The 26,527-nt window shown below is 45.2% G+C and overlaps 1 protein-coding gene across 3 annotated transcripts in view; it reads left to right on the top strand.

Moving 5' to 3' along the window:
• Window positions 1-26,527, top strand: part of LOC411086 (protein jagged-1) — a 101,796-nt gene that overhangs the window by 33,186 nt on the left and 42,083 nt on the right. The window contains exons 1-2 of one of the 3 annotated variants that reach the window (XM_006564729.3): window positions 21,946-22,522; window positions 22,630-23,767. In XM_006564729.3, coding sequence (XP_006564792.1) covers window positions 23,720-23,767 — 48 coding nt within the window. In that variant the 5' untranslated portion in view covers window positions 21,946-22,522; window positions 22,630-23,719. Of the gene's footprint in view, window positions 1-21,945; window positions 23,768-26,527 lie in introns of those variants that run through there. The other 2 variants (XM_006564730.3, XM_006564731.3) reach the window with 2 other exon arrangements.

Below are 26,527 nucleotides of genomic sequence, written 5' to 3'. Positions count from 1 at the left end.
CGAAAGAAAGACACGGATCGGAGGCGAAAAGACAGAAAAAGGATGGCGGGCGAGGCGGGCAGGCAGCTGGGAACCAGGGAAAAAGGCAAGTGGAAGAAGGACGGGCTGCCGAAGATTCTCGAAGGATGGAACTATGGAAGCAAAAACAGAAACCAGTCTCACTGGCTCAAGGCTGCCTACCCGGGAGAGTACCTGGCCCCAAAGCGGAGGCAACAGCTCGAGCCTCGGCTACCTGGTCTGTCCGTGAGTACCTGTCTGCCTTTACCTCTCCGATACCTCTCGTCTCCTTCTCCTTCCTTGCTCTCCCCTCTTTCTCATTTTCCTCCTCCTCCTCCTCCTCCTCCTCCTCCTTCTCTCCACCTTCCGATTCCTTCTCTTCTCTTTCTCCACACGAGTCAGCTCTCGTCCAAGGGGGTCCCTTCACCGTTGGCTACCACCTTTATCCTTGGCACACCGATACGCAGAGTCGTTTCACGCAAATTCACCGGGAACGCCTTCGTTGACCGCGTACACCCGAACTCGTTCCTCCGTTAAAACCGTGACGCATCGTTGGGACCGGTTGAAGCCGGCCATCGAGCGGATATCGTCCTCTTTGATCCTTTCGACGACGACGAAAGGAACCCCTTTTCGGCCTTTTGCCTGCCTGCGACTCCTCGATTCTTTTCACGTAATTATACGCGCTCTGCTCCCGGCCCGATAACGCGCCTCTCCTCCTCCCCCTCCACCCTCGCTTACACATCGCCATCTCTGATTTCTTGCGGCCACGGGTTGTCCTTCAACCGTGTTATTCCTTTCCTTGCCGCTCGGCGAACGACGACGACGACGACGACGACGACTAGGGAACTAATTAAGAGAGAAGCGATAAATGGGAAGGAAGGGCGAAGGGGAAGAAAGGTTGGAAAGGTTGAAAAACAAGGGTTTAGGGATATTAGATAGTAGATCTCGATGGACGAGAGGTGGCAAGTATCGGCTCGATGAATCGATTTCACGCGTACGATCACGACACCCCGTGCTAATGCCAAGTCCTGTCCACGCGATCCTGGGGATCGGCTATGACGCGGGGAATGATAACTCCTGCCGCACCGTCGCGAATCGGGATAATTCGAAATTGATGATCCGTCGAGGGAATTTCGTGGTTGCCGATTGAAGAAGATGATCGATTTGCGAATGGAAAATTTATATATCTTCTATAAAATTTTATCCATCTCGATGCACAAGTTTTTGATACAAGCTTCGAATTCGACTATCGAAATAACTTTCGCTCTACTCCTTGATTATCCCATCTCCTGCATTTTTCACGTGATACATACGTTCTCTGTTTCTGTTCTCGAGGTATTTTCGTGCTCGAAACTTCTCAGAATGTGCAGAGATATATCCCCGTGTCGTGTATATTCCCACGATCGGTATCGATCGGTCGGAAGATTCGCTTTGAGAAGAGTATTTACTTGGAGGAAAAAAAGGAAGGTGTTTAACACTTGGTTAGAAGCGGTTTAAAATCGGTGTGTGGTCGTTGTCTCGGAAATAACGAGAAGAAGGCGGTAGCTGTTTCCTCGTTGCCTCGTAAGTCGGGCAAAAATTCGCCCGGCATCCTTACGAAACCGACGCGAGTTCGTAACACAGAAAATTCCCGTTTCTTCCACTGGCAACCAACGGGCGAAGAATGCGAACTCGTTATTTCAGCGATCAGACTGCGTCGCGAAACCCGCCCGCATTCCATCCCGCGTCCATCGTCCCGCCTTCTCGTTTCTGCCTAGAACAACTGCCTGACCAACCCACCCCTCTCGCTCGATAATATAACAATTCAATATTTAAAATCGAATTTTAATTATCTTCCTCGATCAAATCGGGACAAGATCTCGAACGCGATTATCATTCGATTAAAATTATTTCTCAACTCCTCTCAAAAACACACAATCTCATGTAACGCACGAAGCTCATCCTCCACGCGAGTCGTCATCTCTCAATTCGCAATTTCACTCTTCGTTCCATTCGGTATCGCGCGCATATTCTCACGGAGCGGCCAATCTCCCTGTTGCCCCACCCTCCTCGGCGGTGTCCATCGACGACAACATCCCACTTAGAGGCCCCCCTCCTCCCAGTATAACAAACTACCTCCTCGGAAACGTATACACGGGATCGGTGGCACACACGGGAAACCAAGTCGAGCGGGCAAACCAGTCGCGCTGTAATCGCGGAATAATTGAATCCGCGCTCGCCACGGCTACCGATCTCCTCCTCCGCCTCTGTCTATCCACCTGTTCCACGTCGTTTCTCTTCTCCCTCCAACAGTGGAAAGAGAGGTAAAAGGAGGGAAAGAGACGGTTTATTTATAACCGCCTCCGGCATAAATGTGGCTGAATGAGGACTGCATTCATAAAGGGCCACTTTTCCTAGGCCCTAGATCGTTGTAGTCGTTGATGTTGCGATTGTTCTTGTTGTTGTTGCTGTTGCAAGCGACGATTCCGTTTACAACGGCTACTCGGGCCCCGGGGGCATGCTACTTCGCTTACTCGAACGATCCCCTTTTTGCACTTCCTCTCTCTCTCTCTGTCGCCGCTTTCACCTATTCGCCATCCTCCTTCGCTTACACCTCTTTCTAAACGCCGCAAAGGGATTGATGCAACCCAAGATTCGTGCAATCGTGGAAACATCTTGTGGGTGTTTGGAGAAAGTTTTCGATGTTTCAATTTCTTTTTTGTTTTAACTTGTTTGAATTGGAACGGAGACGGTGTTGGAGGAATCAATGTGGCGAAAATTTACTTTTTTCTTCGAGAAAGAGGAGGAAGAGAGTATTGATTATTTTTTTTTTATTTCTCTTTAGTGAAGGAGAATTGAGAGAAATTTGCAATTGTTTCGATAATGCAATGTATTATAATATTCGTAAGAATAATAAACGTGGGGAGACGAGGGGGTTGCGTTGCAAAACCCAGCGCGGCGGAGCTTTAACGCGAAATCCAACGGCGTTGCGACACGCTCGCTTGGATTTCGTCCTGATTTCTTGAGAATATTTACGAGGGACGCGTGTATTCGTGACCGCTCGATGCTGCAAGCGTGCCTATTCGAACGGAATACATGGAGGGAAGGGAGGGAAAGGTCGAACCTCTCCGCGTTCCAATAAATTGGAACGTTGCCGAAAAATCTGAAAGAAAAAAAGAAAAGAAAGCTGCGAAATAAATTTCGGGGGGAATAAGAAAAAAGAAAAAAAAAAGGTCGGGAATTACGATTTAAAATGGAACGTATCGAAATCAACTGGGGAACAATGGGAAAATAATAATAAATGGCCGCGGCGAGGCGAAAAGCAAGTGGCGTCGAAGAAACTATTATTGCTTCGAGTTAATTGATACTAAAAACCAAACACCGCTATCAGAAAAACATAAAACGCGAAGAGTGGAGAAAGGGAAAGGAACACGCGCACACAAATCAAAGCATAATCTTCATAAAAGCGTGGTCTCGCCTCTCAGAGGAGGCGACCCACCCTCGCCACCGAGCCGTACAAGATGAAAAGCAACGCGCGTCGCGAAGGCGTTCGGATACGGTGGCTACTCAATTTTATTGCCAATAACAATGGCGCATTGAAAGCTCGGGGAACGCTAATGCATCATTCTGATTGCGGGCCGCAATAAAGGAGGAGGGAACGAGGAGCCTCCTTTTGTTGGAGGAGAGACGGCGCGGACTGCGTCGCGTGTAGTAACGCTTTGCCCCGATTTAATGCACCTGAGAAAGAGGTTTAAGAGTCGCGTAAAGAGGAGTAGTATCTCTCGAGACCGCCTTATCCTTGAGCGGGGAAGGCTATTCCCCGGCCTTGGATCTTGTTCGTGCCGCGTTATAGACGAGACGAGAGAGGTGTACGCGTCGTGCCAAGCGATTCCACCATTCTTATTATTATTATTTTCACAATCGTCTCGTTGTGTGATGAAGCGGAATTAAAGAATTTACCATCAAATATTTATTATCCGGAACAATATTTGTACGCGCGTGAGTGTATGTGTGTGGATACACGGAAGATCGTTGGTTGACGCGAATAAAATTTGAGAAAAAAGGAAAGAGGGAAAGAAACGAGAGGAAATATCGGATAGAGCTTACCGATTACCGTAAAGCTATTTGCTTGTTCGCTCATCCAGAAAGGATCGATGAATCGTGTAGCAATGGAAAGTGGCGAGAAAGAATCTCGAGGCGGGTGTTTGAATCATCGAACAATGCGGACGTGTCGTCGATTTCCGCCCCCGGCGGTACCATCCGATTATTATCGCGAGTATATCCTTGGAGGGAAAGAGTATTCTTGGAAAAAGTCAGAATCGCGAAGCATGCGGACGTGTAAAGTATCTGTTAACGTTCGCGTTTGAATATTCCAAGAATTTAATTATTGCAATAGGATCTCGTAGATCATCGTCTAGGAAAAATATAATAGAAAATATCGAATCGTCCAAAAATCATAGAAGACAACCAAGACACGGATCTTCTAATTCGCTCCTTCGAAATCTTTCTACTAAGGAATTCAAGCATTATCGAACGAATTCAAAATTGTTCCACAGAGTGCGTATCAACCTTATCTATTGGATTTACATTAATAGATCTCACGAGTGCAACCCAGCATCTTCTCTAAACAAATCTCTAAACCAGAAATTAGAATGGGCCCTTTCCAGCCACCTCCTCCTCCGCCGCGATCGATTAAGACGAACGGTATTCCTCGCGCGAAATAATCCTCGGCCAGCCGATTTTTCCCGGCTCATTAAGCCGGACGTCCACGGTCCGTGGCCCGGCGTCGGATCGTTGCCTCCCCTGTAATTACGCGTAAATAATAACATATCCCATTATCGGTTCATAAATTGGTGGGCAGCGGAGCGTGTCGAGCATGCCCCCTCCCCGCGAAATTTTTTCTCGAAAATTTTTACCTCTCTCTTCATTTCCACGATATATCACGGTATACCGCGTTCCAAGCGTTTTGCATCGTGGAAAATGTAAGTGTATAATAAATGAAAATGTAACACGTATGGAGGACTTTTGCAATATTACGGAATTGGAAGGTGGTTTAATTAAGCCGTGGTTTGCTTCGTTAGATCGGACTTAGATGTGCTGCTCGAGCGAAATATCGCTCTCGTTACATCGCGCTCGATGATCCGTGCCGTCCAATTTCCTGATAATATTCCGAATATTGTTTATCACGGATTGAATTTTATCTTCATCCGAATTTTTCCCAATTACTTTACATCGAATTATTCGAGCGTGTAATCCCGTTGGATCGAAAACGAATGATCTATGCCGAAACATAGTTTACAATTATATCGTTGTATCGCGGTGTAATTTTTTTAAACAAGAAGAAAAATAAAGGAGCCTCTCCAATTGCTTGGGGGAGGGGCGTCTAATAAGACGAAACAACGTTGATCCGTGGGACGAAAACCGGTAGAAGAGAGAATCGTGGCTCGATATTCCAGTTTCGTTGGTCGAGGCGCTTGAATGGCCCCCGTAAGAAGCCCGAGGGCCCCTCTCGACGCTCCTTTTAACCGGCTCTGATCCGTGACGAAATATTAATTGACAGAAAAAGTGGTAGCTCGCAGCCGCCGACGCCGCCACCTTACGAAACCGCGTACCTCCATCTCTCTGCTTTTCTCCCCCGCTCGCGCGTATTAATCCGTATTGAGTTTCTAGTCGCGTGGTGGAAGGGGGAGAGGGGGCCGCCATTGTCGTTCTTAGCCACCGTTATTACCTTTCGGGGATTATAATTGATATCGGTAACGAAAAGAGAGATAAAAGAGACGACGACGCGAAGGGACGACGAGAAAGAATGAAGGTGGCGGCTCGTGAAGGAATTGGCCGTTTTGTCCGTCCGTTAATTGTATCAATTTCTAAGGATGACGAATCTTTCTTCTCGTCCCGACTTGGTTCACGAAAAAAGATATCGAATTCCGTCTGCTCTTCTTTTTTTTCTCTCTTCTTTTTCTTTTTCTTAACCAGGAGAAGACCGAACGAATTCAATTCTAAAAGTTATATTTTCTCTCCTTCTTTTTTTCTTTTTTTCTCTTTTTCCTGGAAGAATAAACGTACAACTTTTCCATCGAAAAGTTTACCATTTTTCTAACCGTATTTTGTTCGTATCGCGAAGCCATATAATTTCCTCTCTGCAATTCTTCGGAAAGATAATTATACGGTTGTTAATAATAATAATAATAATAATGTTGATCGATTCATCGTAGAAATTTGGGGACGTTACGGCGTATTAACTCGGCGTAAGATTCACTTCGAATCTAATTTTCGCGGTACGAAACGAGCGTTATTTATCTTAGGTGAAAATTGATTCGAAGAAAGGCGATCGATGGCTCGTTCGCGATGCTTGCACGGTACTTTTATTGCTTCCCGCTCTCCTCGCCTTCTTTCTCCTTCTCCTTCTCCTTCTTCTTCTTCTTCTTCTCCTTCTCCTTCTTCTCTCCCTCCGTTTTCGCCTTTACGCTTTTACTGCGGAATATTACACGGGTGCCGGCGATTTACGAGGAGCATCCATCGCCGTAAAAACGCTTCGTAAATTCGTGAAAGGACAAAGAAGCTGCCATATAAAGTTTACTGCCACCGCATCGCTGCTCTCGTTTCTCCCCCCTCGCCACCTGTCCGTGTTTCACACAATGTACCCTTCACACGAGCCAACCTCGCCGTTTCTGATATAATTTCCGGGTAATTTTCTCGAACGATGTCTGTATCAACATCCGACCCTATTTCCCCCTTTTTTTCTTTTTTTTTGCCTCTCGTTTTTCACTTTATCCTTCTTTCTTGTCATCCAAACGATTATTCCCAACGCCTCAAATACTTGCTTTGATTAAATATCTTATCAACAGTATATATGTTATCGTTTCTTCGTGTTTTGTCGTATCAGAAATTAATAAAATAATCCATGTATCCAAATTTTTAGAAGAATTTCACAAAGAATCGCTTACCAAATTCTATCTCGAGGATATTAATTTACACTAATCGTGTATTAATTAAAATATTGATTAAATTTTATCAATTTAATTATCTTCTATTATTTCTACTATTTCTACTTTCGAAATTTTCAAAAGAAAAAAGAATTGTAAAGGAGTTCCATTAATTGAAACGAGGTAGTGGTAGTGCCCTTATCGTTCGACGACAACATCACGAAATTCTATTGTAATTCTAATTACCGTCTAAGAAGAAAAAAAAAGGGGGATTACGACACAAGGATAACAGCCGTGAGAGTTGAATCGTTCCTGCTATCCTCCTGCTATGGCGAATCGGCTTCTTTTCACCGTTCCTAATCCGTTGCCTGTAATCCGGTTAGCCGGACGCATTAGCCTTTCGGCCTCCTACGAGTGTCAAGGTGTGACAGGTGAAAGAACAGGGGGGGCAGCGAAGAGAGAATGGCGTTCGCGCAACTTTCGCCGCCTCGTTGATCGGATAAAGAAAAAGGAATAAGAAAAGGACGGATGGCACGAAATTATTCCGGATGGAAAGTCGATGGATCGCTCGATCTATTCCGAATACCTCGGAACGGGTCAGAGAGAGAGAGAGATTTAACCGTGGTGGTGTCACTATCGGCCCTCGAGCGGACGTAATTGCCCACGACAAGCTAATCTTCGAATAGGATAAACGACAAGGAGCTAAATCACTTCACGGTGTAATTCGCCTCTGGCATTCGCCCGCCTTTAATCCGCCTCCCCCACTCCGTTTCCACCTCTGACCTTGTTTTCTCATTTCGATCGTGCGTCGAGATCAAGCAAGTTTGCCGAATTGAATAATTAAAACAAGAGGAAAAAGAGAGGAAAAATTGCCCAGGAAATTCGTCACGATTTCAATATGCAAAATTCGAACGATTAATTGTTTAAATTCTAACGAAATTTTTCATGAACGGATTTGTAACGTTTTATTATTTGAGATTAAGGGATTGGCAAGATATCGATAGTTTAACGATGGTGGATTAATTATTCGAAAAAAAGAAAAAGAGAAGGGAAGGAAAGAAAAAATTAAATTACCGGAGAAAATCGATCGAGAGCCTTGCACGAGTATACGGCACGGCAAACGCCGCCGTCTAGTAAAGGTACGAGAATAAAATTGAGTAAGGTCTCTGACCCGAGGGTCGAAAAGGTACACGAAAATCCCGGTGGAGAGAATCGAGGCCCGTTTATTAATACCAGCCCCGAAGGCTCTCGAGCAGAACCAAGGCGGCGAAGCGTGCTCGCAGTGTTCCTCGCCGATTAGCTCGCCTCGACAGGGCCTCCGAGGAGGGCCACAGGGGACCCAGGAGAGGGCCATTCCCTCGGCGAAACGTGGTGGTGTACGCCTATGCAATTTTTAACTCTTAATATCGTATCCGTGACCCCTCTCGACTACCTAAAACCGCTCAAGGTATAACAATTTAAAGACTTCAACTTTACGTCGAAATTCCTGCACCGTGGAAATAAGAAGGGGAGGGGAAAAAGAGAAGAACAAGGAAATTAACGAAGGGGAGGGAAAAGTTTTAAACATTCGAACAGCTCGGTGAAACTTTCTTTTTTTCTTCTTCTTCTTCTTTTTTCCCGAATTCGGGACTCGATTCGGGACGATAACCGAAGGCTCGGTCGATGGTACGGCACCAGGAATGTTAATTAGTTAATTAAAACGTCTTGGTCCGTTTCCACCTTGGGGATATATTTAGATAACACCCATGTGTCCCGCTATCGCTTTTGGGGTGCTTTTTGGGATCCGGGCCCCGAACCTTGGGGACCGAGGAGATAAGTCCTTGATGGACCGACCACTCCAGAAGACGTTTAGAAGCCTTTAAGGGAATCTTTCTGATTGTTTCGCTCGAAGATAGGGCCGAAGCAACGGTTAATTAGTAAGAGTCTAAAGAAGTCGAAATTCGTATCTTTATCGCGCTTCCCGAAATATAAAATAATAAAAGTAATGCGTAACGTTGGAAGAAAAGAGAGAGACTGTCATTTCTTCCTTCTTTCTCCCTTTCTCAAGAATCAAGAACGATCAAATATATCAACGTCGAATTTCGAATTTATCCTAAATTGCATCTCGGCAAAGGTTCAACAATCGACACCGTGGAGGACAAATCTCTATGTACTATGTTCCAACCAACGCTGGAATTTCTAATCTCTAAATTTATTCGAAATCACATCTCGACAACCGATCGCCACCACACAAATCTCCCGCCTCTACACGCCTCCACCACCCGGTAGCGTTCACCAGCGAACCCCTTCAACCCACGCTCCCCCACCGCTCCAAGGGTTAATCTGCCCGCGATCGCAACGACCGTGAACGCCTGCAACAACGGCCTCGTGCCGTTTCCTTTCATCGGTTCTCGGACCCGACCGATTAGATCCGACATCGAGGATCGAGACGGGGGGATCCTTGTGCTCTCTCTCAGCCATTCTCTCTCTCTTTCTCTCTCTCTCTGCTTTTCTCTCCGTCTCGATAACGCGATTACCCCACATTGTGCGTGCGCCTGTTGCGTGGTCGTAGCAATTTACATCGTGACCGATCGTTATTGGAAACGACGACGTATCGTAATCTTGACATTGATCGTGGATAACGCCCCATGTTTCTCTCATTAACACCGTTTACCTGGATTCTAAAAAAAAGAAAAAAAAGGATGCATCAAGGATTTCTGAGAACTGGAAAATTTTTTTTTTTGCATTTGGAAATTGCGAGACGTTAAGTATTTTTAGTTAGAAGTTAAAATTATCGGAATAAAGTAAACGCGTTGACTGTTTTTTAAAAGTTGTTTGAAAAATTGAATTGTAAAATATCGTGAGAAATCTGCTCGGAATTCTTCGCCTCGAGTTGGTCAATTTCTAGTGAATTGTAGGTAAAAGTGAATATAGATATAGGGAACACTAGATATACGTGTATAAACTAAAGATTATTGGTCGAGATGTAATTCCATTCCTTTTTGCAATTGGTTTAATAACAACATTTTGTGGAATACACGGTATATATCGGCATTTGTGGCATTAGAAAGTACACGTGTAGATGTTTCAAGTGTCGGAATGAGTAAGTCCGGTTGCAAGACGTGAAACAGGAGAAGAGCGTTAAGCCGCAAACGATTAAGCATGAGTGTTTGTGGAATGGTGAAGATGTATTTATATTTGCTTGTGCAGCCGAGCTCTATCCGAGATTTATACGAACAATTTCGATGGTATCGAGCTGCCTCGAATTTATTTATCGCAACTTCCTATTCAAAATTCCTATCGCTCTAATAATCTTTCCAAATTTCAAATTCTATCGAAAACCGTTCAAAATCATAGTTCAAATGAAAAATCGAAATAATGGACGCCACGAATCGTTCTAATAATTCCAAATTTCAAATTCTATCAAAAACCCTTCAAAATCATAGTTCAAATGAAAAATCAAAAATTGGCACATAACAATGGACGCCACGAATCGTTCTAATAATTCCAAATTTCAAATTCTATCGAAAACCCTTCAAAATCATAGTTCAAATAAAAACTCGAAAATTGGTCACCACATAACAATGGACGCCATGAATCGTTCTGATAATTCCAAATTTCAAATTCTATCGAAAACCCTTCAAAATCATAGTTCAAATGAAAAATCGAAACAATGGACGCCACGAATCGTTCTAATAATTCCAAATTTCAAATTCTATCGAAAACCCTTCAAAATCATAGTTCAAATGAAAAATCAAAAATTGGCACATAACAATGGACGCCACGAATTATTCTAATAATTCCAAATTTCAAATTCTATCGAAAACCCATCCTTCAAAATCATACTTCAAATGAAAAATCGAAAATTGGCACCACATAACAATGGACGCCACGAATTTATAACCTCAAAATCGTATGTATACAAGAGATCTGAAGCACGACACCTTGCGACCATCGCTTCAGAAACAGAACTTCAACAAGCGGAGGTAGCGTGTCCACGTCCAGGTGGGCCCCTCCAGGGAGGACAAAGACCAGATTTGCGTGGGCCAATGCACCGTGCTCCACCGAAGCAATTACTCGCCACGATCCTGTCCACGGGGGCAGGGGGAGGAATCTCCATCGGTCATCGACGATCCGGATGCCCGTCACGTGGCGGCGTTTTGCGTGAGTACCGCCGTAAGACCCTGAAGAACGGTCCATTGAATGGAGGACCAGCGAGAGAGAGACAGGGGGGAAAAGAAATGGAGAAGAAGCAGGAAGAAGCAGGAGGATGGGGCAAGGAGGTGAGGTGACGAGGATCCTGACGACTGTCGCGTCAATGCAAACGTCTAGACGTCACGAATAATACTACACACGATCCTCCCTCCCCTCCGCCTTTTATCCGTCCCTCGCGATTGTCATTGATGTCCACGGGATATCTCTCCGCTTCGAAGAATCCAACGTTTTTCTTCAGAAGTAGAAAGATCATTCATGTACATTTATATAGTTTTTTTTTAGAAAAATTGATACGAAACGTGATAACGAGCGTGGACAAATAAAAGAGGAATCTTTCTGGATTTTTCGTATCGGGTGGGCAACGAGTGAAAACAATATCGACATAATCGAACAAGAAATTAGACCGGAACATCGGGGGGGAAAAAAGGAAGAATTGGAATTCGAATAACTCGAATAACTCTGGAGGGGTGTTTTTCTCGGACCTATTAGCAGTTGCAAAGACGCGTCCTTGTAATTAAAGTAGCTCGGTTGGTTCCGATATGTTTGATGCATTATGTTCGATGCATTACGATGCTTTTTCGTAACGAACGATCCGCGCAAAAACGCCTTACGAACCTTGCCTTTCGCGAAACACGCGCGATAGAGAAGAGTTTAGTTATTCCCTTCTTTAAAATATCGTCCGCGTAATGGAAACGCCGCTCCTCGACGGTGGAGCAAGATTTTTCTCCAGTTTAATATCGCCACCGTTCACGTTAAATATGCATCCCGCGCTTAAACGCGTAAATACTGGCCAACTGTTGGGCCGAAACGCAGCGATAACCCTCATGAGACGCCTCACCTTATCTTTATTAAACCGTATCCTCGTTAAACGTGTGAGAATCAACAACGCCCGTTCGATGATCGCCCCTTTCCATGGTTATACACACGCGTATAAAATACACACGAGGAAAGAGTGTATTCATTTTTGCCGTGGAATTACTTTTGGAAAAAAGTACACGCAAAAGTAATAAAACTGCGATGGTAGTAATGATTGCGCGCGAGCGAGCGCGAGAGTATTTGAGAGACGGTGAGGCGAATGCAACCGAGATCTCGAGAAAGAGCGGGGGAGGGAGGAGAAGGAGAAGAGAGGAGCCGGTTGGCAAGAAATTCCTGCAATTTAATGGGATTCTTTGATTGGTACTTGATGCCAGTCGCCATTGGCTCGATACATACGCCACTCACGTACCCCGAAAGGCATTCATAAGAATCGGGATTTCTGCCCTCGGCCGCCGGTTTTAGGCGTTTTGTCGAAATCTGCGTTTTCTCCAAACGCACAGTTTTTCCGAAAGAAAGAAAAAGAGAAAAGGGGGGAGAGAAATTCAAAATTCCGTCCGTCCCTCGCGCTTCGGTACAAAGATCGAGCAAAATATTCCTTCTCATCGGAATCCCATAAATCAATCATCGATTTATTTATCTGGAAACGAAATTCAATATCGTGCGGCTCGATATATCGGTTTTTTCGATATTTGTCGATTATTATCGTCGAGCCCAACAATACCACCGAAACCGTGGAAAAACTTACCCGCTACAGGGAGCGAACGAAAGCGTTCTCCTTTTTTTTCCCCCTTCCTTCGAACGCGTTACACACGAAACCTGCTTTACAATTGTAATGCCTCGAATTAATCACGATAACCTGGACTAATCACCGCTCTCTCCCGTATATCGATGAATTTATATAGAGAGAGAGAGAGACAAGGTGGCAAACGTTTCGAGCGTTAAACAGCCGATAAAACTTCCTTTTAACAGGATGGAATCGGGCTCACCAGGCCTTAATCACGCCAATCTTGTCGAATGATCGCGACATTTCTCTCTATGAATTACAGTGGAAATTTCAATATGCTCTCGCCACGATTTCCACGATTCTCGATTCTCGAAACGGGTCCCTAAATGCTAAACGGTTGACAAATTGTACGTATACGAATTGTAACGATATTCGAGTTAATTCCGTAGGATTGAGAGGATTGAGAAAAACGCGGAACAAATGGCAAAACTAACAAATATTCTTTACGGATATATAATCGAGATTTCAATCGATATTGTTAATATTAACCACGCGTAATCCGTATATATCTGGACGCTTTTCCACGCCTGGGCATTCCGGGAATTTCTCAAGGATCTCGAGGATTCCGATGGTGGCGCCTGCGTGGCGTCACAACTTTCAACCTCTTGCGTGGTATTCTATGTTTTCCTATATCAAATGTCACGCCGGTTTTTCCTTTTTCCTAGCAAACCACGATCAGAATCCATTCCGATCGACTATGTTAATGTTTACTTTTACTAAGTTATTATCGACGAGTATCGAGTTAATTTGGATAATCGTTCGATGGATAAAAACGAATTTAAGTAGAGCGCGAAAAACTTTGACTCGATCAAATTGAAATATTAAATGAAACTTGGCCGGATGAATCTCGATGTTTGTTTAGTCTCCAGTCGTTGGATCCTCATCGGCACCCTCAGATCTGCTTGTTATTTAACTTAACTTGTTATTTAAAATAAAATTTCGATAAGTTTGAGAGACGAGAGATCCGACGACGATGATCGGATCGAAATACCGTGGAACGCCACAGTGGCGGGAGACGTGACACTTCTCTGCATTCAGCATAATGCAATCGTGTGTTGTGACCCGAAACCGTACTCCAGCAGACGTTACGTTCAAGATACGCGTGAGACCCGATCGCGCGTTCAGACACCGTTGTCTCGCGGCAAAAGAATGTAAGATAAGAGTTCTGGGTAATAAAGAACGGGATGACGACGAGAGGATATCGCGTCCGGATACAAATTTCGAGGACTGACCTATATTCAGGGAAACTCTGTTTCCTGAAAAAATAAGAGAAATTAGGATTTTAATTGGATTCTGCAAAACTTCTCGAATCGATTATTATTATAAAATAAATTTGAGCTTCTTTCAGAAAAGAAGCTTGGTCACTTAAACCGTTAGAATCGATTCGCTCTCCTCTCAATATTTAGAATATTTTTGGAATTTATACGACGCGATAAGAAATCGTGCGTTTGAAAATAGAAGGAGACAATATGGAGACTGACTTGGGGTATACCTGGAAAATTCCTTCAAGCCTTTCGAACGAATTCTGGCTCTCGAGTTTCGTGGTTAATCTAAGATCTACAAGTCGCAGAGGGGCTGGCTCCTTTATCAAGTACGATCTTCTCGGTTCCTTAACGAACAAGGAGTTGAAGTGTCGTTAATAACCGATCTTTCCACGTAAGGAGGCGGTCTTAAATTACCGGGGAGGGCAGTTTTTAACAGTTTAAACGACCAATTTTCCGAGAGAAGAGCCATAATTGAGCCGACCACGTGTACTACCTTTACCATGTTTCGACTGGGCACCGTTAAAAGTGAAAATCCGTTTCGAAGCCACGATTCTCTCTTCTCTCCAATTCTTTTATCTTTAATTTAATTCTTGGACGAATTCGAGCTTGCGAAATCTTTTTAAATTTGAACGAAACTCAGTACGCCACACTTAAAAAAGAAAAGAAAAGAAAAGAATTTATTCGTATTCATTCGCTCAATTTTGGATATGATTTCATTCCAATTCATTTACTTTCAATAATCGTTGAAGAAAGCTCGAAAACGTGGCAACGTATTCGAGAGACACCTGTTCGATCCTGGCTTCCAGAATCCTGAAAATCGTCACTCGACTCGGTTCCTCGTTAAAAAGTCAGGGTTTGCTCGGTCCCGATATATCACGTCGGTGGCAGTTACATGGCTGACACGGACGGACGGACGTTTCCTTCCAGAGATCTTCGAGGACTAATGGGATTTTAACTAACGATCGGCCGGCCGGAGAGGAAGCGACGAGCCAGATCGATCGATCGATCGCCCTGCCTTCTTCTCTTCTCTCTTTCAGTTTCGTGGAAGAGCGTTTGCCACGATAAATTGGATTCTTTTATATATCGATTTCGCCCACCCCTTCGTCCAGGTTGGCGCGAGTGGTGATAAATTGTCACGCTTTTAATTTATGATTGGACGCGGGACCGAAATGTGGGTTAATATTTTTTTCTTTTCTCTCAAGGGGATTGATAAAGATTCTTCCAACATCTTTCGTTTGATCGAATCAATAAGTCATCGATTATGTTTCTTGAGAGCGGTTAACGAAATTTAATTTTTCTGAAAAAAAAAGAAAGGAAAATATACGTCAGAATGTCAAAAGATCGATTATCAGGATTAATCATCTCTCTTTCTCCGCCCAGATTTTTACAATCGAAAACTCTACTACTTCCTATGCGTGTATAAATGTAGAACGTGTCGGAGCACGCGATCGAATTCCAATCAATATCACGAGAAGAATCATTATCGAATTGCTCGACCGATTTCGACGTCCATCCCCCAGATCCCTACCTCGTTAAATCTTTAATTAAAATTCGCTGATCGACTTTCCACTCCTCCTCCTCCTTTTCTGCCTCTTTTATTTCCACGGAGAGCAGACGTATATACACACCTGAGAGCACAAGTGCAAGATAACGAAGAATATCTCCGTACTCTTCCTAATGATCGAGCCCCCTGAAACTAGCAACCGGCCCATCCCAGCCGAGGCTCGCAAGATTAGATTAACTCTCTCTCTCTTCGCTCGCAGTTTTTACTCCGATCCTGCCTCCGATTATTTTCGTTTAACGAGCACAATATATGCATACACGTGGCCTCCCTGAACCTCGTGTGCCACGAACAGCAGCCCTCCCTCTCCTCCCCGCGAAATCACGCACGCACCACGAAACCTCTCCTCCTCCTCCTCCTCCTTCCCTCCCTTTATCTCTCGCCCCCCTTTTCTTTTCCCATTAATTAACCCGACCCGGCTCTTATCGCTTATATACCTGCTGCTCTCGAAACCGCCTGCTCGCGATGTTGCCGGTCACCGGGCGATGACTGGCCAACACCGGACCCGCCAGAAAATTGAACGATCACGCGCCGTATCCCTGCGCACGGCCGGCCGATACGTCATCGACGATGATTCGATTATTGGCGAGCAAACGTCCGTGTCCCGCCCCGTTTAACGACGAACGCACCGCGGAAGAAAGTTCGGTGATCGGCCGTGTAATTACAAATTTTTTTCCACCCCCTCCCCATCACCCTGAAATCCCTCGTGTCGCCCCTCTGGTCGCGCGCATTACGCTCCCAGACCCCCTTTCGGAACACGCCTCGAACCCGACCACCCAATAATAAAGTGCCTTTCTTTTTCTCTCTCTTTCTTTCTCTCTTTTTTTTTTACACGCCGCGCATTAACCACGGCCCCCTAGTCGATTTTTCTTGGATCGGTTATCGCGAAGGAACAGCGCGCGAACACGTCCAACGATAAATCTAAAACTCTCTCCGCTTTAATACGTCTTGTGTGCGTATCTTTCGATCGTTTTATCGAGGAATCGCCGTCGGTGAGTTAACGGTACGGAACGGACGACGATTGATCCATCCTTCCTTCCACTTTTCCTCCTCGAGATCGATCGCGTCTCTTCGACGGACGAATTAGAAGTGGCTCGATAATCAAGTTGTGCGCGTAATATGTATTTACGTACGAATATTTGGGTACAGTGGGAGCGAAAAGTATTATGAAACGTTCTCGTAACAACACGGTTTATTATTGTATCGAAATCGAGGCGTTTAATTGTGCTACGTAACAAAAATATTTTTCGTAGCCGTTTCTTATGTATTATCGAATAACAATTGTCGCTCTTTTCTTTCTTTTTCATTAATAAATAATAAATTTAATACGAATTTAATAATGCAATGGAAGAAAGATCTCGATTCTTATCCGTGACGGATAGATAAACGAACGGAGTTAACAATTTTCCACGTCGAAGAGGAAAAAAGAAAACGTTGCTTGAAAGGGAAAGAAAACAATTGGGCATTCTTCTTCTCGAAAGAAGAAAATACTTATGGACGATAGTGTACGCATTAAAACGCGTGTCAAGCGCGTTTCAGTCGAACGTGTTTCACAGACACGAATACAATTAAGCATCTACGAATCGCCTCTCCATGTCCAATCCCATGGCGGGAGTTAGCGCGAGCGCGATAGGGACGTGTAATTTGCTGAATAACACGTTTTTAGCCGGGCCACGCGTTATTAATTCATGAAATCGCGGGTGTCCTCGCGTGATCACACATCGAGGAGGTGTTCAATAGGCAAAACAGGGAGAGAGAGAGAGAGAGAGGAAGAAAAAAAAAATTATACACCGTTGATCGCGGAAGGATCCTTCGTTCCATTCCCTGCCATTTCTTTTTCTTTTTTTTTTTTTTTTCCATCTTCTCTAAGAAGACTCGACGTGTTATTAGTCCCATAGATAGTTTATAGAAAGACTCTCGACAACGGTTGAACACACAAGCCTATTATTCCTCCGTTTTGTATTATCCCCTCCTCGAATCGATATGTCGCGAGTGACTCGATAATAAGATGAAAGAAGGGAAACAGATTCGTTTTCTTTCTCGTTTCTTCGATTTTTTTAATTATCCGATCGACGAAGAAGAATATCGAAGATAAGAGTTCTTTTTTCTTTGTGCAATTTTGCAACCGCGTGATTGAATCGATGCTAATTAAGGCTTCTTTTTTTTCTCTTTTGTAGAATATTTGCACGGATTACAACGCGATTTTCGAATCGAAGACGGCTCTTAATTCGCGGTTACGTAACGGATAACGCGATTTCATTGCGGAGTAATTAACGTGTCGTGTCAAAAGGACACACTGACGTGCGTTCGCGGTTAACGGAACCGGGAAGAACACCATGACTTCGTGATACGCATGCAAATTCCGTTGGGAATCGATCAACCAGTATTTCCATCCAATGAGAAATTTTATACGCACGCCTCTCCTTTTCCCGTCCGTGATAGCCAGTGATTCGATTGTTTTTCTTTTTACCCTTCTAGTTATTTGTAACAATTATTTGTAATAAAGGGAAAAAGGGTAAACGTGATAATTTTAAAAATTAGAAATCGTGGTTAAAGTCTTTTCTAAATACTCCGTCTATCTATTATTTCATCGGCTTCGATTAGCATTCTTTCAATTTCCTTCTGTTTCATTTTTCTTTTCCCTCCCGAATTCTTTCTAGCTCTCCCTCCCTCCTCTCTAGCTTTAAATACCGGCGTCAAATTACTCTCACGAGTTACTCTCTAGAAACGCGAACAGTGAAGGGCGATTTGACGACAACCGGTGCTGGTAGAAGCCAGAGGCAAGAAACTCTGTGCTCTGCGAAGCCCCGGCGAGGAGAAGACGCGGATTTCGAAGCGGCGGCGGCGGCTGCCCAACTGGAATCTGGTATCTATAGCCGGCCGACGAATACCTGAGGAAAGATCATTAAAATCCTTGAGCGTATGCGCGGTTTGTACCCCGTCGCGTATCCATTACGCCTTAATTTCGCGCAGGCCTTAACCGACCCACGGATAATACCCGGCAGGAATAATCGAAATGGAAATGAGCCGGAAACGCGTTTGAAGAAACGCGGGTCGAAATTGAGCGTAATCAGAAAAATGAAAGGAAAGCGTAAGAAAACGAAGGAGGAGAAAGAAACTCATCCAAAAATTCATATAGAAAAGAGCGACTTCGTTGCAAACTAGTTTCTCTCCTATTCAAATTTCACGATTACGTAATTTTTGAACTGGTCAAATTAAGAGCAACGTTTTGATCCGCAATTGTTGTATGCGATCAGTAAAACTCGAGCTACGTAGAAGAACTAGTTGCACGATTCGATGGAAGGAAAAAATGTCGTCGCGGAGAATCGAAAAAGAATTCCGCGCATGCGAGAGAGAGAGAGAAAGAGAACGAACCGCGGGTGGACGAATTCGAGAGGATCTCACGACACGAGGGAGAGAACAAGGAGGACAAGGCGGATGAGCATGGCAGCACCGGGCAAGATATCACAGGCAGCACAGGTGGAATCTGGTATCTGACGAGAAGGTAGTTCGCCTGGGACAGCGGGCGCAAGGATGCGAGAGAAACAGAAAGAAAGAGAGAGAGGAAGAGAGAGAGGAGAAAGACCGAACGAGGCAAAGGCTCGAACGAGAAGGAAGAAGAGATATATACCTGTGACTCGAAACCTGGAGATTCACCCAAACACCCTTGCGTGTAACGCTCGCGCGTTTTCTCAGTCTCCACGTTTCGCCATGGCTTCAGCCCTCTCGCCCCCCTTCCCTATCCCGAGCGTAACCCCCTCGAAAACCCGCGGTGCTTGCTCTTGCCTCTGTTGAGGCTGTAATAATGTGCTCACATATTGGAGTACCTAAGGAGAGCCGAGAGAGAGAAAGAGAGGAGAAGGGAACGAGTGGGGTGAAAACAGCGAAGAAGAAGAAGGAGAAGAAGGAGAAGAAGGAGAAGAAGAAGAAGAAGAAGAGGCTCCCAGGAAGGGGACGAAGGGAGAGACTGACGGGACTCTGAGCTGGACCAAGGCGCCGATAGTGTGTACATCGACTGCGCTCGCCCTCTGAGCATGTGTGAGTGCGTGTTAAGCGTGGCCACATGCCCACCAGCGGTAATAAGAGAAAATAAGTAAAACCCTAAGGTACGGACCGGAGGGGGCATAGGGCGGCAGAAGGTGGGAGGAGGGAAGAAGAAGACCATGCCACGAGGAGAAGAAGGGACGAGAGGGGAGCAAGGGAGTAGTAGTAGTAGGTACCACGGTAGAGGGAGGAGGAGGAGGAGGAGGAGGAGGTGAACCTGTTCCCGAGGGAGTTCCTTGACCCTCGGGCGGGGGGGCACACACTCTTGGAGTTGCGAGTCTTGGAGAGACGCGAGAAGCCAGCGGTGTAGCCACCACCATGATGCCCGCTGGCTAACTTCTCTCCTCGGGGCCCTCGAGAGCAAAGCAACAGGCCGGTGGAGAGAGAGACGGGGAGAGATGGGATATTCTACTCTCTGGCTGCGGTAGGCAGACGGGAAAAAGATGAAGGATGAGCGGCCACGGAGAAAGAGACGCGTATATGTGTGTGTGTGTGTGTGTGTGTGTGTGTGTGTGTATATATATGTGTATAGAGGGACCAAAAAGGGGGCCTTACGCGCGAGAGAAGGAAGGAAGGAGATGGAAGAGTTAGACCAGTATCCCACTACTACCGGGCTGTCCGTGGAGATCCGTCCATCCGTCCGTGGACCACGGTGCACCATACTGGCACGCTACTACCCATCGTGGACTCGAGAGATTCTCCGCGCGAGGAGAACAGGCCAGACGGAGAGGGAAGCGGAGACGACTCGCCTCGATGTTGCGCCGTATCGTCTCCTCTCTCCGCGTGTATATATATATATATATATATATATATATATATATATATATATATATATATATATACAGGTTCTTTCACAGGCTGACCTCGCCGGGTGTAACGAGTGGAAGAGATCAGGGCTGCCGGGAGGAGGAATCGCGAAAATTTAATTTCGATCACCACGGGGGAGAGGAATACATGGACGGAGGATCGAGGACGATCGCAATTAGGCTAAACGCGATTCCTCCGTTTCCTCCGCAATTAATTAATTCCATATTGTACGCGCGTTAAAAACGCGAGAGAATCGTTGCAAAGATGGATATCGTTCGTGGATTCGTTCGTTTAAATTTTACTTTCAAATTGGCGGGAATCGTGAAACGATTGCGTTAATGATCGGAGCGAATCAGAGTCGAGGATACAATACACGCTTAAGAACGGGATGGATCACCCTCCTCCTCCGGTTTCTCCTGGATCGTTCCGTTTCGCGGAACAACTGGCTTCGCAGCCGGGGTACGAGACGCGAAGACTAGTAGAAAGGAGGTGAGCAGTGTCCGGGGGAGAGGCCCAGTTGCCGGTGATAATTTATTGCCATTTAACCGGCCGTCCCTCCGTCCCGTCCCGATAACTCGACACGGGAATTACGTGGAACATTGTATACGGGGGCAGAAATTCAATGACGATCACCGCCGATGGCATTTTCTCCTATCCCACGATTCGCAAGCATAATGACGGTGGACACGCGACTTTATCCATTATTCATTATTCGCCCGAAATCCTTCTTCTTCCGGAATATGCATAATTTTCGAGATCCTTTCACCCCCTTATATATTATATCCCCCCCTCCCTCTTGCGTAACCGCGCGCATTAATCGCCTCGAAGAGGAGAATCGTCTCGAAGAAAATTGAACCTGTTTTTTTCGCGATGCTTCGATGTTAAACGCTGGTCGTCCCGTCTGCAACGAGAACTCGATATCCCCTCGCAAAAGGTGAGAATACACAACGCGGCCGTTTACGAAGGCTCGCTCGATGAAACCGATCGTGAAGATATACGCGAGCGGGCCGCCGCGGATATCCAGCATCCCGACGGCGCGGCAAGTGTACGATCGTGTGTAACGCCGTTCTCTGGAAAGGCAATCGCGCGATCCGGACAGAGACGGAATATCCCCCTCGTAGTTGTGTGCGCCGACACGCACGTACATTCCCCTCCCCCCTCTTCCTTACACAATCTCGTAGCGAACGTTGCGCACCCAAGGCAGACCATGAGGATTAGAGAGATCGGTGCGTGCACCACGAGCGTATCCACCGGGTATACACCGAGGAGGAGAGAACGATCGGCCACGCTGGACGCACAACCGAGAGAAGAGCGGACTGTAGAGAGAGAGAGAGAGGGAGGGAGAGATCCATAGGGGTCGGGGTGAAGAGCGGCGATGGTGGTGGGAGTCGTGGATGCTCCCGCGGTGGAGGTGGCGGAGAAGGTGGTAGTAGGAAGAAGGGGTCCGTGGGTGAAGAAGGAGGAGGGAAGGAGACGGGTGGCTCGGGTGCAACCGAGACGAAGGGTAGGGAGTGAGAGCGAATGAGAGAGTGTCTGGCGAGGGGGAGGGGGGAGGCCCGCAGGCCGGCCTGCGGCTCCGACTCAGTATCCCCGGAGCGACCGTCTCGTGTACCCCGCGGAGGTGCTGCGTTTCCGTGCTCCAGCGTGCACGACACAGCTGTGTATCGCGCGCGCGCGCACACATACACACGTATACGCAGGTAGAAGGTGGATTTACGTGGCCGTGCACGCACGCCTTGGCCACGCACACGTACACGCGTGGAATCGTGGAAAGGTGCGCGTACGTGCACGAGGCACGCGCGCGTGTGCCGCGATCCACACACCTGTTCCTCTCCTCCTCGGTGAGGGACACACGCCGATATCTGGCGACAGAGGCGACCGCGACAGTTCGACGACACGCGCGTGTTTATCGAAACCATCCCGCGTTTCGAAGATACTCTGTACATAGCGCGAGTTGCGATTCCAGTGCGATTCCTTCCTCCTCCTTTGGGGGAGAAGAAAGAGAGAAAGAGAGAGAGATCAGGAGTGAAATTTCGAGTGGAATTTCGTAGGAAAGTTTTAGTCGATTTACGGGATTGGAACCGTGATCGAGGAAGATAGATCGTGGACCATCGGATACTATTCGATTCGATTCGGTCGAAGATTCACCGTGAGTTTACCGATTTATTTAGCAAAGTGGATTTCGTTCGATCGAACTGGTAGTGAGGTGATGCCCGAGGCTCGATCGAATAAAAAGTATTTCACGTAAATTTCCAGGGGTGAGGAATAAGCACGTGCTACTACCAACGGTTTGGACGACGAGAGAGAGAGAGAGAGAGGATCGCGGATCTCGAACGATCACGTGTCGTTCGCTCGCGCGTCTTTCGGAAAATAATTTCGAGGAGTGCGCTCGAAAGGAGGTCGTTCGAGAAGATCCAGGAAGAAGGAGCCCGTTTATCGAGTTGCGCGCGTCACGTGAACACAACGGACGCGCGGCTCCATCCTCGATTAATTACCTTTTCGATCGAGGTGAAACGGGCCGAGAGAAGGGAACCGACAGAGAGAGAGAGAGGAGGGAAAAACGAAGAGGATCGTAACGACCTACCGATATCGCACGATCAAAGGCAACCGTGCGAGGGAAAGGTGTACCTGTCGCGACGCGAGAGTGCACGTAAACATCTTCAGAGGCCCGTCCCGCGCATCCTGGATCGTCCTCGTTAGAAAGTTCGATCTTTCCAACCTGAACCGCGAGAAAACCGACTCTCTATCGATATCTATCCCACGTTATCCGCGTATCCAATTATATTTTCAGTTTCCTCTTCTAAACGTTCCCAACTACGCTACTCCCACACGTATTGTTACGTATAATATAAAACAAAACAGTGTTAAACAGTGATTGAATAGTGTCCTCGAAATATCGTTAATTTCAACGGGAGATTCAATGTTATTATATTACTTACGAAGTGGAGTACCGTGAGATATATATATATATATATGTAACAGTGGCTCGTATTTATAAGTGTGTGCCCGCGGACCGGAAGTAAATAATAAGAAGTGAAGTGTTAAATCGATCGAAAGAAGAAAACGGGAGCGGGATAATCGATAATCGTTCCGTGAACTTGTGAACAGTGCTGAATCGATTTCAAACTCTCTTGGAATTACGAGGGATATATATATATATACAAACGGAGACGCGCACGTATTTTTATATATATATATATATAAAATAGGAAAGGATTACGCAGGAAGGATTTTCGTTGGATTGGAAAATTTTTAGTTGGGAGAGGAGCTGGAGAAGAGCTAGAGAAGGAGGTGACCCACGGGGGGAATGGTGATGCGGTAGTCGAGGGATTCCTCGAGGAAAGACATGAGGGCGGCCGCCGCCTACGTCCTGTTCCTTGCCCACCTCATACAGGTAACGTGTACGCTTTATCTGCCCTATTCGCGACAACGGATCCTCTTCCGTGTTCCACTCCGTGCATGTTCATGTACCTCCGGAGAGTGCCGACGGAGAACGTCTTCTCTTGTCTCCCCTCCGCTGCGACCTTTGCTTTCGCCCGAATCTCTGTCAAATTTTCCCGATCAATCGATAATAATAACAACGAGGTTCTGAAAGAAATCTACGACGAGAATGAAAATTTATTTCTAGATAATTTAATAATTCGCCAGTTTTTTTTTTTTCACGAACCAGGAAATTAACTTTCCGGTGGATGGAGGCGATTAACTTTGGAGAAAGTCTCGTCTCGTTGACTTTTTCCTACGAATATTCACGTCGACGTGACCTTTGCTCGGAAATCTCAGGATTTTTAGTTAGATTGATGTATGGAATACTTGGAAATGAAATTAATAATCTTTTTGAAACTCCATCTGGATATACGAGCAATTATAAACCTTACACAAAGTATTGTAAGGAGATATATAAACGAAAATCTTGGATTCAAACAGACATTCCCGAAAAATAAGAGATTCGCGAGATCTAAAAAAAAAAATAAAATTCTAATAATAATCCTTCGATGAGACGAGTTTTATCGATATAGAAAAATTAAACGGGATTATTTTCGAAACGCTCCTGTCTCTATTTAAAAGACTGGGAAAAGTCTATAATTAATAAATCGCGTTAGAAACACAGCGTTAATCTCCTATCGAATTGCTTCTCATTTGGAAAAAAAAAAAGAATAGTTAACTTGGATATGATCGAACCGCGAGAGACGGAGCAATTACTCGCCGATCCTGAACGATAAGTTCGCGAGTCCAGATAAGCCTAGTAATTATCGATAAACCAGTCGACTGTGTATCGATGCCAGATATAAATAAACGAAGGGAAAAAAAAGAAGGAGAAACGATTACATATTAATTACATGCATTAGGGTGAACGAAGCGCAAACTGTCGCAAAGTGGAACGATTAGATAAGTAGCGGCCGGCTCGAAACGATGAATCATTGGGACGAGGTTTATTAACTTATCTTAGACGCTAATATTATTCGATGAACGTGTAAAGACTGTCGACTGAACAGTGTATATATACATATATATATATATATATATATCACGTATACACTCTGTGCACATTTCGTCTCTGCCTTCAAATCTCGATCCTCGAATTATTTTTCCAAATATATGCATTATCTATACAATAATTTACTTTCCCTTCTGTATTATTATATTTCTCCATTTACACCAAATTCTTCATTCTTTCTACTTCTTTCATTTAACATTCTCCATTTCACCAACAAAGTTTCCATCCAAATCACAGAATTTCTTTTCTAACACTGAAATATACACTAAAACTTGCCAATGCGAAAAAATCGTCCATCCGCTCAAACTTTTCCACCCGATGAATTTTACAAACGAGTCGCAACGAGTATCCACGTTATAAAAACATTGTAAAACTTGCAACCGGTTGCATTCGGTTGCATCGCGCATCACGTAAAACGGCTTGCAAACCCAGCACGGTTCGTCTCACGACGAGTTTCTTCTTCCTCCTCCTCCTCCTCCTCCTCCTCCTCTTCCTCTTCTTCTTCTTCTTCGTGTCGTTGCGCGAGGATAAAGAGGGCGGCACCAAAGCATCATCCTCCCGCTTCTTGTTCTCATCAAGCGGATACACGGTGCAACCGCGGCCCTTTTTTCCCGCCGATCTCGCCTCCTCCTCACCCACACTTATCATCCGCTCCACGCATCTCCTTCCCTCCTTCTTATCCTCCTCCCGGAGGACGGAGAGTTATTCCAGCGCCGCGTGTATCCCTCCATTGTGCGAGCCGGTCGAAAAATGTGTAACACGTTGAATCGGTGTAATCGGCCACGGCCCTTATTTGTATCCCCCTGCTCGGTTATTATTACACGCGTACGTTCTATGCGTGTATATTCGTGCGCCACAGGGATGATCGAAGACGGAGATTCCCCGCTAACGCGCCGCAATGAATTCTTTTTCAAGATGATATCCAATCGTGGTTACTTCGTAAATTGTTATTGACAAATTTTTTTGGCCTGGAAATTTCGAATATTTTTTTTGTTTCGTTAGAATTCTCGATTCGTTGTTAAACGCAGTTTGCAACAAGTAAAACGATGATTCTTTTTTAATCGTTTATCGTCATCATTTATCCTGGGGAATGAAGTGTGAGAAAAAGTGTGTTGCTTTTGAAATTACGAAAGGGAATTAGTCTGTTTCCCCTTTGTTAATCCGTTTTATTTTAGAGAAGACGCGCGACATGTTGATTCGTCTGGATACGAGAGACAAGCGAGAGAATTATAACTGGGCTAATGTCGGTGTATCGTATGACCAACGGGTGGATACGTTGGCTGCAATGCAGGCAAAACGTCTGGATATAATTCATATTGAACGTGGAAGCGAGTAGAATACGAGTGGAATAAGTAACGGCTGTGTAAATCGTAGCCGTGAAAGCTTTAAAATTCTTGATATAAGTATTGAAGTATTACGCGTAATCTAACTAGCAATTTGTGAAAGCAAGATAGAATCAAAACGTTCATGAAAACATACGTAACAATTGATGTTCGCTTTCGAGAAATTCATAAGGTGTTAATAAAAGAAAAAAAAAAAAAAAGAAAAGGGGCCATTTGTAATGCAAAACATTGGAATTCGTTTATTTTCGATGGGGGAATTACGTGTTTTGCAAAAAAAAAAAGGAATTAATTGTTTTAAGGCGTAAAAGTGAAAAGT

Source organism: Apis mellifera, linkage group LG5 (genome assembly GCF_003254395.2).
Source record: "Apis mellifera strain DH4 linkage group LG5, Amel_HAv3.1, whole genome shotgun sequence".
Taxonomy (NCBI): Eukaryota; Metazoa; Arthropoda; class Insecta; order Hymenoptera; family Apidae; genus Apis; species Apis mellifera.
This window is presented reverse-complemented; position numbering and strand designations above follow the sequence as displayed.